This window comes from Chanodichthys erythropterus, chromosome 1, assembly GCF_024489055.1.
Source record: "Chanodichthys erythropterus isolate Z2021 chromosome 1, ASM2448905v1, whole genome shotgun sequence".
NCBI classification, from domain to species: domain Eukaryota; kingdom Metazoa; phylum Chordata; class Actinopteri; order Cypriniformes; family Xenocyprididae; genus Chanodichthys; species Chanodichthys erythropterus.
The window spans coordinates 28,850,348-28,868,047 of NC_090221.1; the positions used below are offsets into that span (position 1 = coordinate 28,850,348).

Below are 17,700 nucleotides of genomic sequence, written 5' to 3' on the forward strand. Positions count from 1 at the left end.
TCTCAATGACTTTTTAACATTTTATTCATTTCCATTTCTTTTCAAGCCCTGAAAATCACCATTTTAAGTAGCCATTTTAAGTTATTTATATGCTTGGTCATTACATTTATCAATATTTAGGTACAGGGTTGTATATTTTAATTATATATAAATGTGGGAGAGATTATGAATCGTTTAGCTGAACTCGTTTAGCTTCTTAATCGTAGCCTGGGTTGAGATCAAACCATAATTGTTGGACGCCCTGCAGAACCGCCGCAGACTCTCTGTTGAAGACCCCTGCATTAACTAATGCTAATTTATACAACTTGAAATGTTAAAATGTATTAGTATAAATTAACATTAACCAAGATCAATGGCTATAAAAGTATTCATTGTTATGCTATTGCAGTAATGCATAGAACCAAACTATAAATATTTTCTATGTCGTACATTCTGAATATTTAATATGCATATTCCATATACATATGATCCTAGCAGGAGGCACTTCTAATGAATTCTGTAGTCTAAACTTCAGTGCAATCTTCAGTGTATCTAGTTCTGTTTATATATTCAGTTTAAGAATTCCCTGCTGTTAAGAGAACGTTTAATGGCTAAAGGGTGTTTTTAAAGATTGCGTTAATACCATTCCCCAAGTACATGGTCAATTATGTTTATTTGCTTATTAACATAATATTCTGATGTTGGCTACACACGAAACCCGCATGCATGATGAAATGTCTTTTAGGGAGCTATTTCTGTCATGTTTCAAATGTCACTTATTATGAGAGAATTCCTGCTTTAGTGCAGTTTAATTGTTTGAGATGGGATCAAACCAGAGAACGTATTTACACGGCATTCAGAGAGTAGCAGGGGTTTTTTTCCCACGAGAAAGACGAATTTGCAGTGAATTAGACAAGCCATCATATTCCAGCAGTCTGCCAACGTGATGGAAACGGCTAAGTGTTGGAATCTGAACTAGGCTCTGACTGAGCAGTGACAGACAATAAAATGGCATGGAAATCGCTTTTGGATCGCTCAACTTTACCGAGGTTTGAAATGTGTGCGCGTGTAGCCGCAGGCTAGAGAAGTTGCATGGCAAACAGCAATGGCATAAACGGAGAAAGGGGTGGGCGGAAGTTAAGGAAGAAAGGCACAAGGGAAGCGGATGTCCCCTCCGCTTGATATGGAACAGCTCTTTTAAATGTGTGGCAGCCCATAGGCCTGGCATGAGCAGAGTCTTGCCAGTGGTGCTTCATTCAGTTCGACTTGAAATGCAAGACACAGCTTATCCAGGAAGTTTTCGTTCAGATCCCACACTGCTCACTGGCCCAGTATATCTGCCTGTTTAGAGCGCAGTGTCTCCCAAATGCTCTTTGTTGCTAGTCCTTCAAATAAAGGGCTGGTTATTCTTCCAAGGTCGGGCTGTTGCCGTTTTTGTGATCTATGCATCGCTGGTATTTCATCCAGTCAAGAATCAGAACGTATGCTTTCAATAACGTTCTTTAGAAACTGCTGAGGTTTTCCATAAAATATTTCAGCGATCTTAACGTAATCATCGGTTTCCGAGCACGGTTCTTTTTCATAAGCGCTCTTCGCAGTCACTCTTGGTTATTGCCGCGGAGTTAAAGGCAAGGACAGCTCATAATGTGGCCCTCTGTTTATCCAGCACTTGTAATAAAAACAAAAGGCCTGTGATATAAAAGTCCTCTGGGCTACTAAAGCCCTGGTGTAAATTTTTGGCTGTCCTTTCTCTAGGATTATAGTCTCCTTAACCTTTAAAGTCGACATCAAGTCAAAATTGTCCCTATGTCTTAATAAGATGTTCCTGGTTTTATTGTAAACAATTCATTAGTCCACTTTATTGTAATCTTCAGAAATAACTTTCCTTTGTGCTGTCATTACCTAGGCCACAAATGGGGAGAGTAATAATCAGTAGTCAAAGTGTACGCATTGCTTTACATTAAAAGATGAGGTTATGGTGATAATAGCAAATAACAACTCATTCACACTCTCAAGGTGTCTGATCTTGCTGCATGTTGCAGAGCTGTATGTGTTACTAGAAATAGTGCCTTTAGCTTCTGTTTACTAACTCATTACTTTCAATGAGAAATTTGTGGCGTCAATATTTTATAAAGTAAATCTCAAAATGGCTTGATATTGTTTCAGGTTAAATGAGTCATATTTTCCCCCAAAAGATAAATAAATTAAATAAATTAAATATTGATCATGCTTTCAAATCTACGCAATCAGGTTTTCCTGTATCTGGAAAAGAAATGAGAGATGATTACATCTGTTATGAGTTTATGAGAATTCAGATGTAACCTGTGGTTTTACCACTCATACATTTACTTACATTTGCATAGATACGATAAAAAATATGATATTGACGCATTGACAGGATTCAAATCTTAAATCATTTACGAACAACATCATTTACATACAATAAGAACAACTTTACAAACATATACATGTTGTTTGTCACAAAAGGACAGTAAAATGTTCATAAAAGTAATTAATTTCTCCGTAATTCAAATCTTCAAAGTCATATGATTGCGTTGTATGAGATACAGACCAAAATTCAAGGCTTTATTCAGCTACCTTCATCTCCATCCTCAATAGCAATCATAACCGTCAAATACCGCACTCATTAAAAATGTAAAATCTGCTACTTTAAGAAGCTTTATGACAAAGGTTTATGTTTACACTCTCGCCTGCTTCATCACCGATTGCGAAATGCCGTGTTCCAGGTGATGGACATGTTTGAATGATTTATGCTCTGTTTTACAGAAATGTTTAGGGTTAGGTTTAATGGATGAAACTAATGTGTATAATATATATTATACTGTTGGTGGTTATGTTTGAGTATGAGTGTTAAGGGATCTAAAATATCTATAAAACTGTAAAAATGTAACAATACAATATGATTTATGATATAAATTTTCATAAATATTTTACATTTCTATAGCTGTAAATATGTAATACTTCTTACGTTTTAGATTCTGTTAGTACATTTCAGCATCTATCCAAAGGTACAAAAAATATATGTTTTTGTAACTGTAAATGTTATATACAGATACCTTCATATAAACAAAGAGACCAAAATGGTTTTATCTGGTTGACAAATGGTTAGGTTTAGGGGTCATGAATTCGGATATCAGCAAACAGTTTGGTCAGTCACAGGTCAGCTGAGAAACTGCTATTGAGATGAATGGGAATGCTAAAGGACAGCTTCTACAGGCATTATTGACCCGAGCCATTTTGGTACAGAACGCCCACTTTTCACCATCTTGTCAGTTCCTGCTAGATAGAATAAGTTCTTACTCTGCATTTTTATCTTGTTGCACTTGGAAAACCTGCACATTACAGAAGTAAAATGGGTTGTAAATTCAATTTCATATGGACTTTAAAGAACTGTTTCCAGTAAATCTTTTACCTCTATTTGATACTTAAAGTCCACTTGCAGTCAATAAGTTTATCTCTTAATCTCTTATCTTTGATCATCAAAATTACATATTAAAACATTTTTTCCTGCAAAAATAATTTCTTTGAGCCTTAAAGGTGCTGTATAATGGAAAATTGAATTTACCTTGGCTTAGTTGAATAACAAGAGTTCAGTACATGGAAATGACATACAGTGAATCTCAAACACCATTGTTTCCTACTTCTTATGTAAATTTCATTTGTTTAAAAGACCTCCAAAAAACAGGCAAATCTCAACATAACACAGACTGTTACGTAACAGTCGGGATCATTAATATGTACGCCCCGAATATTTGCATATGCCAGCTCATGTTCAAGGCATTAGACAAGGGCAGGATGTCTGGATGTGCACAGCTGAATCATCAGACTAGGTAAGCAAGCAAGGACAATAGCGAAAAATGGCAGATGGAGCGATAATAACTGACATGATCCATGATAACATGATATGTTTCGTGATATTTGTAAATTGCCTTTTAAATGTTTCGTTAGCATGTTGCTAATGTACTGTTAAATGTGGTTAAAGTTACCATCGTTTATTACTGTATTCACAGAGACAAGAGAGCCGTCGCTATTTTCATTTTTAAACACTTGCAGTCTGTATAATTCATAAACACAACTTCATTCTTTATAAATCTCTTCAACAGTGTAGCATTAGCCCCGTTAGCCACAGAGCATATAGCCTCAAACTCATTCAGAATCATATGTAAACATCCAAATAAATACTATACTCACATGATTCGAAGCATGCATGCAGCATGTATGACAAACATTTTGTAAAGATCCATTTGAGGGTTATATTAGCTGTGTGAACTTTGTTTATTACTGTATTATAGTCGAGAGCTCGGGGGTAGGGAGCGCGAAATTTAAAGGGGCCGTGCGCTGAATCGGCACATATTTAATGATGCCCCAAAATAGGCAGTTAAAAAAATTAATTTAAAAAAATCTATCTATAGCTTGAATGTAACTCTACATCCTTGCTTCATTTAGTATACAGTATGTGGATCTATGAATATGCAAATTAGCCCCACCTCCACTCAATCACATCAGCTCGGATTACCTGGTGCACTCGCTCAACTGTAGTAAAAGCTACACAATTGCAAGTGGAAGTATTGGTTTAATTCAGCAAGAAACTTATTCAGATGAAGAAGAGGAAGAGCGAATTATACAGGGTTGTCTACAAGTCGATGTATCAGAATGGTAACGTATTATGTATCGCTCTTTACAACGTCAGACACATAACAGTAATTGATATGATTAACCTTTGGCTTGACTACATTATTAAACAGCTAATAATGTGTTGCTAATGTTACACAAACCATGTTCCCGTTCACCATCTCAGAGTCAGAGAGCTGCCTTCTAAAAAAAACAGTCTTTAATATTCCTCTGTATACGTCACATTGAAATTAATTTCCAGAAGTATAACAAACGATAAAATATTATGACAAACGCTGAGGAATGAGAGAGTTTGTGAAATAGAGAATCCCAAAGGAGGATTTGAGACAGACAGTAAAGTGAATACCGTCTTGAATTGTTAGAAGTCAACATTTTACCAATAGGTCCCTCGCCACATTGTGACCTTTCTGATATGTAAATCTGGGCTCAATCCATTGTCACTCTGACCCACTTCTCCTGCTCTTCAGAATGGGATGCACTTTACATTCAGTGAGCTTTTACACTGACGCATAGGTCAAAGAGGCTGCATTAGCTCACTGTAAATGCTGAAGTGTATGGAAACAGTGGACCAGATGGGCTGCCATCCTCTGAGGTTAATATCAATGTGATATAAAGTGCTCTAGTGTGGAATAGAGCTGGGACTCTCATTCAAAATCAGTTACATTCTAAAACGAATTATTTACATGACATTCATTTCTGTCAACGGTTCTTGAACATGCAAGTTTTAATGACGTTACTAATGAAACGTACTAAAATGGTTTTAAGTGAAAGGTAAGGAAACACTTTACAATACGGGTGCACTAATATGCATTAATTCATGCTTAACTAATGCACAGATAATCATGTGTTAATTTATGACTCATGAAGAACTAAACCATTAATTAATGATTACTGCATTAGCAACTAATAAAGAGTCTATATGATTAATAGATTAAGTAATATATTAATTGTTATTAATTAAATGTGTCATAATGTATTAATTCCTTAAAGGTGCCATAAAATTGACAATTGAATTTACCTCGGCATAGTTGAATAACAAGAGTTCAGTACATGGAAATGACATACAATGAGTCTCAAACACCATTGCTTGCTCCTTCTTATGTAAATTTGATTTGTTTAAAAGACCTCTGAAGAACAGGCGAATCTCAACATAACACCGACTGTTACGTAGCAGTCGGGATCATTAATATGTACGCCCCCAATATTTGCATATGCCAGCCCATGTTCAAGGCATTAGACAAGGGCAGGCAGTATTAATGTCTGGATGTGCACAGCTGAATCATCAGACTAGATAAGCAAGCAAGGACAATAGTGAAAAATGGCAAATGGAGCAATAATAACTGACATGATCCATGATATCATGATATTTTTAGTGATATTTGTAAATTGTCTTTCTAAATGTTTCGTTAGCATGTTGCTAATGTACTGTAAATTTGTGGTTAAAGTTACCATCTTTTATTACTGTATTTACGGAGACAAGAGCCGTCGCTATTTTCATTTTTAAACACTTGCAGTCTGTCTCTTAAACTCTTTATAAATCTCCCCAACAGTGTAGCATTAGCCCCGTTAGCCACAGAGCATAGCCTCAAACTCATTCAGAATCAAATGTAAACATCCAAATAAATATTATATTAGCTGTTTAAACTTTGTTTATGCAATGTATTAGAGCTCGGGGTGGGGAATGTGAGGATTTAAAGGGGAAGCATCCTGAATCTGCGCATATTTAATGATGCCCCAAAATAGGCAGTTACAAAAATTAATTTAAAAAAAATCTATGGTGTATTTTGAGCTGAAACTTCACAGACACATTCAGGGGACACCTTAGACTTATATTATCTTGTGAAAAAACATTATAGGGCACCTTTAATGATATATTTTATTAATTAATAGTGTACGTTAATGTGTTAATTACCACAATGGGTTGAAGCCATGTACTTCAACTTCCAGTTGTTTGCTTTAATTAATCATTAACTAATGTATGAATGTTGCATGTATATAATGTTGCAAATGTATCATGTTATGACTTTACTTGTTGAGGCACGTGACTATTAATTAATTGCTAAGTAATATGTCATTATGGTTTTGACATCAACACTAAGCCATGCATTTCAATTTTCAACTATCTACAACCGTGATTCCACTGTACCAGATGAACCGCTGCATCCAGAACCTTGTTGTTCATGGCACAGGAATGTGTCAGGTTAAGCTTGAGGTCTAGAATTCAAAGGTGGAACACTGAGAACATGTGGCCCGGCACTGCTATTTCGTAACACTGTGTCAAGACCGGACAAAAAGAATAGAACCCATTATAATCAGTGATAGTGATACTATACTGGATGTGACAAGACGCAAGTCACGCAACACAACAAAATGTCATTTCTGTTATGAAGGACAAATGGACTTGCGATGGTCTGTCATGTCCAGTGTAGACAGCTGTTGCTGCATGACTCGATAATGGTCGCGTCCAGTTTAAACACAGTGCAACATCAATCTGTAGTTCAGATTCTGGTATACTGATATTTGTGTGCAGCCCAACTTACCCATCCTTCACATTCTCTGACATTACACTCACTGCATGTGCAACTGTCAAAACCCATTAATGACATATTACTTAACAATTAGTTAACAACAACTAAAGTCATAACATAATGATACATTTTCAAATCATAAGTTAATGATTAATTAAAGCAGACAACTGGAATTTGAAGTACATGGCTTCAACCCATTGTGGTAATTAACACATTAATTTACACTTTTAGTTAATAAAATATGTTATTAAGGAATTAATACATTATGACACAATTAATAACAATTCATATTACTTCATGTATTAATCATATAGAAATTGTATTAGTTGCTAATGCAGTAATCATTAATTAATGGTTTAGTTCTTCACGAGTCATACATTAAAACATGATTATCTGTGCATTAGTTAAGCATGAATTAATGCATATTAGTGCACCTGTATTGTGTTACCAAAGGTAAATAGAGTGCAATGTCAAAGTGAATAGTGTAGTCCAGTTCATCAACAAATGACTAAGAAAATGTAGATTTTTTTGTGTGTGAAATTTTAGTGGAACCAAAGTTATTTGTGTGAATTATCTAGGGACTAACTGGCTCAATTACTGAGTCATTATTTTTTACACAAAGTCTTGTGAAACTCAAATCAGTGTAATTACAGATTAGTTGTTCATAAAATCTAAAGGTATGATACAATAAGGTTGCATTAGTTAATGTGAGTTAATGTAACGTAACACAAAATACGACTGATAATTATTAATGTTAACTCAATTCCATTAAATAATATTAACAAATACAACTTTTAATTTTAATATTGTATTAGTAAATGATAAAATTAACATAAACTAAAATTAATAAATGCTTTAGAAGTATTTTTCATTGTTAGTTCTGGTTAACTAATGTCAACAAATTGAACCTTACTGTGAAGTATTTTACAAAAAAGCATTATAATATGATTCTAAAACAATGTTCATCAAAAGTACAGTCATTAGCATTTTTATGGAACCAGCATCATTAAATTGCTTATAATTCCCATACCTATATCTAAATTACAGGAATCATCTTGTTTTATTCATTGCCTGTGCATAAGAAATTATATCAAGTACAGCCTTCATTCACCGAATTCATCATTCATTCATGTTATTGATGGTTAATAAATCCAGGGATTTTGCATTTGATTGTAAGTATTTCAAAATTTGATTTTCGCTGACATGTATTTAACATCTGCCGTATGTTAATGCAGAAACGTTTGGACTGTGAATACTCTTGAAAAATAATATAGTTTATGGGAACTGCAACATGATGCCATTAAATCCAGATGCACTATAAAGGACATTTGAAGTGACAGAGCCTTCTCGCCTCAGGTATCACAGCTGCCACCTCTCTCAAACAATGTATTCATTCAACTTAACCTAACAGTGTAATGCAACACACCTAGTGGACTACAGCACACGTATAAAACAAGTCTTTCCATGCACTTTAAACATGTGTTTGTACCGCTAAAACTTTGCATTTCTTGACTTAAAACATTAGTTCACTTCAGAATTAAAATTTCCTGATAAATTACTCACCCCCATGTCATCCAAGATGTTTATGTCTTTTTTTTTTTAAGAAATAATGATTTTTGAAAAGAAAATATTCTAGGATTTTTCTCCATATAGTGGACTTCAAGGTCCAAATCACAGTTTAAATGCAGCTCCAAAGGGCTCTACATGATCTCAGCTGAGAAATAAGGGTCTTTATATATATATATATATATATAGATAGATAGATAGATAGATAGATAGATAGATAGATAGATAGATAGATAGATAGATAGATAGATAGATAGATAGATAGATAGATAGATAGATATACTTTTTACCACAAATGCACATCTTGCACTGCTCCGCGATGCGCCACGCATTACATAATCATGTTGGAAAGGCCACGCATGATGTATAGGTGGAAGTACCGCAGTAGGGCGAAAATCTCCATCCCATGTTCTCATCCAACTTCAAAATTGTCCAACATCGTTGTTTTACCTTTTGAAGGCCGTTTGACTTAATTTTTTGCAGGTTCACTTTGTAAACACTTGCGTCCACCTACGTCATGCATGACCTTTCCAACATGATTACGTAATGTGGCGTATTGCAGAGCTAGTGCAAGACAGGCATTTATGGTTAAAAGGTATATACATTTTCTTTTTTGTTTTTTTTTTAGAAAACAACCGATCATTTTGCTAAATAAGACCTTTATTCCTTGGCTGGGATCTTGTAGAGCCCTTTGAAGCTGCAATTTGGACTTTCAACACTTTGGTAGCCATTGAAGTCCACTATATGGAGAAAAATCTTGGAAATGTTTTCCACAAAAAACTTAATTTCTTTTCAACTGAAGAAAGAAAGACATAAACATCTTGGATGACATGGGGGTGAGTAAATTATCAGGAAATTTTAAATCTGAAATGAACTAATCCTTTAAAAGAAAAACATGCATTTTAAGATTTTTCATAAAAAGCACTTGATTGACCTCACTTTTGTGATCTTTTCTCAAATGATTTAAGACATGAATCACTGGGTGACCAGGATTTTGCCAAGTAGGACACATTTCCGGAACAGCAATTGACCCAACAGATTTTAGGGTTAGGGTTTTGATAATAGCTATGTTAGTTTGACACAAGTGTTGTTCAGGACCAACAAATGTGATCAACAAATGTGCTGATTATCTAACTGTATCTGTACAAACACTGTTGATGACACTGGTGATGTGATGTAATTAGTTGCATCTGTGTTGTGGTGGTAGAGTTACTCTAGCATTCATTTGAAATGAACACTAATGTTGAAATGATTATGCTTTGAAAAGCAGAGTCAAATCTACATTCAGACAGAAGTGAAGCATAATGAAGTTTTCTATATCATTACAAATTGTAGCTTGTCGTGTTGATGCTTTTTAATGCTTTTATTTATAGTGTGTTAAGCTCTTGACCCTCTGAAAAGTATGTCATTTATTTTAATGAAACTCTGCAGCACTCACTGTTTTGTACTACAATGTTTGAAAAAAATCTGTATATATGATTTGTATATTAAGAACAGACTTAATAAGAGGGTGGAACGCAACTGATCGATTATTTTAATGCTCTGCTGTCATGTTTTTAGACATTAAACCAAATGTACACCAAAATTCTAACCTCTTATTAGGTTGTGTTCTAATCGATGCACATTATGTGAACTTGATTCTGTATATAAGCAATCATGTTATACATTTAATTGATTTGTGTTGTTGGCCAGTTAATGTAAGTTAATGAATAATGTCTAATATTGATCGCATGTAGCAGCTCAGGTTTTTTGTCCATTTCTTGTCTTGATGATCATACTATTTTGAATTTTCCTGTGCTTCTCTGTATTTTCCCTGCTTTACTAACAGGAACCCATTCCAAAAAACAGGGCGAGGATTTATCCGATAACGACGGTGATGAAGATGAAGGTATTCTCTTTGGTGACGAAAGACAATTGCATGTCTTGGAATTTATTTATTTTTTTAAGCTTCTGTTTTCTGTACTTTGAATGCAGCCCTCCCTCTTGCACCTTTTTATCTTCTCTCATGGTCTAAAGAGTCATCTAAGTCCTTTGTGTGGCTGTGGAGGATGACAGTGTTGTGAATACATCAATACTTAACATGTCAGGGAGATTTTTGAGAGGGAGAGTGAATTGCGTAGGTTGGTGCAGCGTGGCTTTGTATTTTTTCTTTCATCTGTTGTATATCAGAGGCTACAGATGCATAATTGTGTTGATTAGTGCAGTGATTCTCAACTGGTTTTGCTTCACGACCTGACATAGTACCAAAATTATTTATCGTACCAAAGTAAGAAAAACATCCTTATAATCGGATATTGAAATCTATTTATACAACCCCAATAATATGCTAAATTATTGAGAGTTTGGATTCTAAATGTCTTTACACTTCATTCAATTCAATTAGGCTATTAATGTAATCCCATTAGTACTCATAGGTTTTGTACATGAAGCAGAATAACTGTTTGAAACATATGTTATTAATATACTGTATTGGCAGCATTTAAAATGTAATGCATTTACATATGTTTAATTATGTTGAGTGTAATTTAATTTTTGTGCCGCATTCAACTTTTTCTGAATTAATTAATTATATACACTACCGGTCAAAAGATTAGAAGCATTACTATTTTTAATGTCTCTTATGCTCATTAAGGCTGCATTTATTTCATAATAAATACAGAAAAAAATAATAATATTGTGAAATATTATTACAATTTAAAATTATGGTTTTCTATTTTAATATATTTTAAAATATTATTTATTTCTGTGATGCAAAGCTGAATTTTCAGTATCATTACTCCAGTCTTTGGTGTCACATGATTCTTCAGAAATCATTCTAATATGATGATTTGATACTCAGTTATTATCAATGTTTGAAACATTTGTGTTGCTTAATATTTTTTTGGAATCTGTGATGCTTTTTTCAGGATTCATTGATGAATAAAAGGTAAAAAAGAACAGCATTTATTCAAAATATAAATATTTTCTAACAATATAAATCTTTACTATCACTTTTTATCAATTTATCACATCCATGCTGAATAAAAGTATTAATTTCTTTCTTTCAAAAAAAAAAATAATAATAATAATTACTGACCCCAAACTTTTGAACAGTAGTGTATATTGTTACAAAAGATTTCTATTTTAAATAAATGCTGATATTTTTAAACTTTTTATTCATCAAAGAATCCTGAAAAAGTATCACAGGTTATAAAATAATATTAAGCAGCAGAACTGTTTCCAACATTGATAATAAATCATCATATTAGAATAATTTCTGAAGGATCATGTGACACTGAAGACTGGAGTAATTACACTGGTAGTATATATATATATATATATATATATATATATATATATATATATATATATATATATATATATATATATGGAACGCAACTATATATATATATATATATATATATATATATATATATATATATATATATATATATATATATATATATATATATATATATTATACTATAATTATATATGTAATTAATACATCAATTTGTGGATAAACTGTACATAACTTTACTTTTTGATGCTGTCAATACATCCATATGGTACATTCCAGCATATATCCAAACATATAAAACTGTATGTGTCAACAATACATTCAGTATAAATACCAACAATACCGTCAATAATTCACAGCACAAAACACTTTGTGGTCGGCACAAAACATATATATCCTTGTCACAAGTAATCTTGTATCTAAAGCTTGCACCTTGCATAGTTTTGTCCATAACTTTCAAGGATAAGGGCATGTTTGCAGCAGATGGTGTCAAAGTTGAAATTGTTTGAACCTTGAGTTACAAGGTGCAGTGCTTGACCTGCATGCAACATAAAGCCGGCTATATCACTGATGATTGACGCCTCATTCCATTGAGTGTCATCTAGTCATGTAATAACTACTGTATAGTAGTTCAAGGCCATAATACAGTGCATAATACATCTTTTCATGAAGTGGTAATTGAAATATTTTCATTATAGTCTCAACGTTTGGATCCCATGTATACTAGCATGCAGGGTTTGCTCACGCTGTCTGTGTTCAGCAACATGGAGGCACATATATGAGGCAAGCATGGGATATCACAACACAATTTTTAAAACAGGCGAATGGATTTAGATGAGGAGAGAGCGGCTGACAAGTTGTGGTAAGAGGATTAGCCATGGAGGAGGAAAAAGCATGCGTGCAAGAGAAGTTGCCAATCAGCAAGAGCATTGTTCAATTTCAGCATTTATCTTGGGATATTCTGGGCTCAGAGTGGATATCTGGCAAGATTAGAATAGGGAAAGTATTCTTCCCCAGTTACTGCAAAAGGCTTAAACCCCAGAACCTCAAAGCCTGTTATTGTTGTTCCTTTATGCTCCTAAACTGACAATAGATTTTATAGGTGAGGGACATGTTCAGAGCTGGAGTTATGGTCTAGTTGTACGCCCCTGCTGTGCCTTTGTTGGTTTAGACCAAGTTTGTGTCTGGCTGGGCACATTTACCGTGTTCAGGTGCTACAACAATACAGGTGAGATGGCTTCGCATTTGCCATTCTACTGTTGTACTTTACAGCAGTGTCTAAGGCTGAAATGGAAACTGAAGCAACTCATGTTTGAAGCGACTCAGTCAGGGGTATTAACAGCAGTGTTAATCGATGTGCTTTCTTCAATACCAGTAGAGGCGAAGGCCTTGTAATGCACATGTCTTAGCCCTCCACATGTAGAGAAGCTTCCCTCGGGAGGATTTGGAGTTCCAATCCAAAGCGGTTGCATTACCTTTGCAATTGGCTGGTTCAGACAATCCAATTTCGGACTTGTGCAAATGTGGCGGCTCTCCATGAAAAATCCACTAGGCTCCAGCAGTCAAGCAGCATGTCCTTCCAGAGGCTTTTCCGCTTGGTCTGGAGGTTAGGTTTATGGCTATAGAGTCCCAGTGGGATGTGGATTCAGCTCTGGATTGAGATGTAGTCCACCGAGGTGTCCGTGATCTAGCCCAAGGCATGTTTTTGCATGAGGTGCCAATTACCTTGCATCAATGGCCTGCCTGTTTTTCCTTGACTCTGAATGGCCCAGGGATATGGCGTCAACAGTGACAATAGGGAACATGGCTTGTGAAGCATGCCAGAACATTAAAATAAAACAAGAATACAAAGCAGGCAAAAGTGGCAAATGAGCTGAACGAGTTGCCCTAGATTGGAAGGTCGTGGTTGGTTAATAGTTGAGCCTCACTTCATTGTTAAAGCATTTTGGTTATCTCCACTGAAGATATCAAATGTAAGAGCGCTACAAATGAGTTTTGACATTTGAACAGCGCCGGAATGATATTCCACTTGAGCCAACTATATATCAGTATGCCCCATTTGTCTAACAAGGCACGCAAGTCAAAGCAACAATACTCAGACTCAGAATCTACAATTGAGCTGCCAGTGCATATTTGTGTATTATTGTATTAGTGATCATGGCACATTGTTCACCTTACAACCTCTACTCTTCTCTGGCTACAAAGGATCATTGTGAATCTAGGCCATCCTTCCTAGGCAAACATTTCTAGACATCAACACCACACACTTAACCCTTTACCAGGTCAGCCAGGAGCCTTTAGGCTCAAATTAAGGCAACTGTGTGAATCTTTCCATCTCTTTCTGCTCACTCTGACTGAATCCCAATTCATCTGCTTCTAGAATGCATGCTAGTAAGTCAATAAATTGGTATTGGGACATAAAATAACACCTTGTTAACATGATAAATGCACATACCTTGCTACAGGTAAAAGTGTGTTTGGACGTATATTTCCAAATTCCACCTGAAACGGTACACACATTCCAAGCAACTTGATGCGCTTTGATTCGGGATGCACCAATCCTAATCTGATTTCCTGTAGAATGGATACACTGTGACTTGGGATTCAGCCCAGATGTCTGTCTTTAGCATTGAAATATACTGGGCCTATATGACATAATGTAATTGGCAAGCTGTTGGCATCATTTCTCAGCTGGTGGTCCTTATTTCAGGCATCAAGCTTGGCACAAATATACTGCAGTGCCTTTCATTTCTGTAGAGCATCACTGGCAATTAAGTCAACCTCAGGTGCTGCAAAGCAAAGCTATAACACCTCCTACCAGTCTGTTTTTCATTAAGGTACACTGTTATGTTACTGGTACTTATGTAGGTGTATATTTAGGCACATGGAACTAATTGGTTATGTAGAACATGGCAGAAGTAATAAATTGTGCTTCCCACAGGAAGACATACCTTGTCTCATGTGTCTGCTGTCATAGTCTTCCCACCGCTGACAAATAGATGCACATAACCGTTGGATTGGCTTGCTTATCCATGTGCCCTAATTGGGCAAAAGAGCACTTCACTCTTCCAGACGCCAGCACTCTTCCGATGGTGCCAGTGGCCAAGCCAGCTCCACATGCTGGGGTGTTAGGATGGATTTCACTCGGAAACACAGTTCGGTACCCACTGTCACACAGGATGGGTTAAATAAATGGCCAAACTGGGTGTATGCCTGGTTGTATAATTTTTGTGCCAGTAGTTCAAGGAACAGACTGCAGACATTTATGGCTTAAATGCATATGCTGGCTAATGAGTTGAAATAACTCACTAGCATCACTTGTGTTACAGACATGAGTAATACTTCAAATTACGCAACTTGGAGAGGTGTAATATTTGTTTTCCAAGAGATTGAATTTATGATAGACAACGATTTACAAAGATAATACATTTGTTTAAAAAAACAAACAAACAAAAAATATACTGAAGGCCTGTTCCAACCAAGGCGAATATTTGGTACCAAAAAAAAAATCATCCAATAAACATTAATGGCTGTTCAGACCAACACAAACATTCGCATACTACCAATGCGCATTTTTACGGCAAGTTGTTCTAATCTCAGGGGTTGCCAACCTATGGAACATGTGCCAACATTGAGGAGGGATAATTACTGCCAAGTGACAACAGCTAAAGAAGTGAATGTATTTAATTTAAATAAAGTTCCTTGAACTTGCATACAGACATACATTTTAAGGTAATCATTCCTCATAGTCAGACAGCTTGTTTTTATTAAGTTAAGTTAAGTGCTATAAAAAATATAAAGTGTAAGATTTGAACCTGTGCTAACGCTGTGATTATCCCTCCATGTGCCATAAGGTTGCCAACCACTGTCATAGTGGATACAATAATCTGAATGGCTGTTTGAAAATATGTAAATACTGTTTCACTTCCTATGTTGTCTCTGACAAGAAATGTCAGAAACAGTAAGTTATGTAGCACCGTTGCCTCACAGCAAGAAGGTCCCAGTTCAAGTCCCGTCTGAGCTAGTCTCGCATAGCCAGACCTTCAAACTGACGGCAGAATGTCTGGACTCTATCGCAGCTTTCATTGGCCAAAGACCGCCCAAGAGGACATTTGACTGAAATATAACGCAACCAATCATAGTTTGTTTTGTTCCGCGTCATGTTTAATGGCATGAAAATGTAAAGTCGATGCCCCTACAGTAACAGACCGGCGTGCATCTAATAAATTATTAATTCAAGATCGTTGTGCAAGTTTACTGCAACAATGAAGCCACGAACTCCACGAGGGGGTTTGGAGTCACAGCATTTGTTTCCAGGTAGACTGTTAAAAAACGCGACACACACATCTCTGTAGAATTCAATGCTGTAGAATTCAACCAACCAGATGACGACTGAAAATCCTGAATTGTTTCCAGTTAAGTGTGCCATATGCATTAGACGTTCAGCCAATGGCTGTGGGAGTGACGTCTGAGGCTGAGACTACGTCTGAGCCAAGAGGCCTTATTGTATGGAGTTTGGATGTTCTCTGGGTGCTCCGGTTACCCCCACAATCCAAACACATGCAATGTAGGTGAATTGGAGACAATAAATTGTCCATAGGTGTGTGTGAGTCCCAACCCATGTAATGGGGAGGGTTGGGGCGACCTACCCTGGAAAAAATAGCATTGCCAAGAAAATTCATGGACAGTCTCTCATGTTTGGTGAGAGATGGCCCATAGAATCACCAACAGTCAGATATGACTGAAATGGTTAATGAATGATGATAAGCGCCACCTACTGTCAGAGAGTGAAATTTCCTCTTAAATCTTACATTTTTCAAATTTTGTGCCGAACATTTGTGTTGTTGAGAGCAGGCCTTTACACTCTTGAGGGTGAACTCTTTTGACCTGGGCTATTAAGCAACATAGACACCCTAGAAGTTTCTTCATAATGCAAATGAGAATATGGTCTTTTCTATCTATCTTTCTTTTTTTTTTTTTTTTGCATAATTATAAGCTCTTTGCAGGTGTGAGTGTGTGTAGTAGTGATTTTGGTTAGTAGTGTGTGAGGTGTCTGATGGTGGTGCAGTGGGTTTCAGAGGAAACCGTCTACACAACCCCCACCCCCCCATCGTCCTCTTTCTCTCTCTCTCTCTCTCACTCTCTCTCGGTCTCTCCCTCCTCCTCATTCATTGCTAGAGCCTGGACTTCAAAGAGCACATCAAACCACCTGTCTCTGTGTTAGTACCATTATATTTAATGCACAAACACTTCAGCCCATCCTCAAGATCTTACCTTCTTCAAAGGTCACTCGTCCCCATCTGGATTAAGGGTGAACCATTGAAATCAAAGTCTACGAACTGCCACATGCACCTTTTGCATTTCACTTTGGACAACATATGTTTTTAAAACTTGTATTGAAAACAAATCTATTAACTCTTGTGGTGCAAACACCGCAGTATCGCCATAACCCACATACCAATATGCAGACTTTCTTACTATACTGTTTGCGAAAAGCAGTATGTGAAATGAGTAGTATGAGTAGTAGTTGAACAGACTTCAAAATGGCAGCAGGGATTCCCACGAGGATAAGTACTTAGGGAAATTCGCGAGTGTATGTCTAAAGGTGGAATTAATCGCAGCCTCTGAATGCCAGTGAAGCAACGTGACTGATGTCATAGGTCACATGACATTGACAGCATTCAGGATGTAGTA

The 17,700-nt window shown here is 36.0% G+C and overlaps 1 protein-coding gene across 1 annotated transcript in view; it reads left to right on the forward strand.

The window, feature by feature from the left end:
- nlgn3a (neuroligin 3a) overlaps positions 1-17,700 on the forward strand; it is a 272,172-nt gene that overhangs the window by 95,116 nt on the left and 159,356 nt on the right. Inside the window, exon 4 of the mRNA XM_067391373.1 lies at positions 10,555-10,614. Coding sequence (XP_067247474.1) covers positions 10,555-10,614 — 60 coding nt within the window. The remainder of the gene's footprint in view (positions 1-10,554; positions 10,615-17,700) is intronic.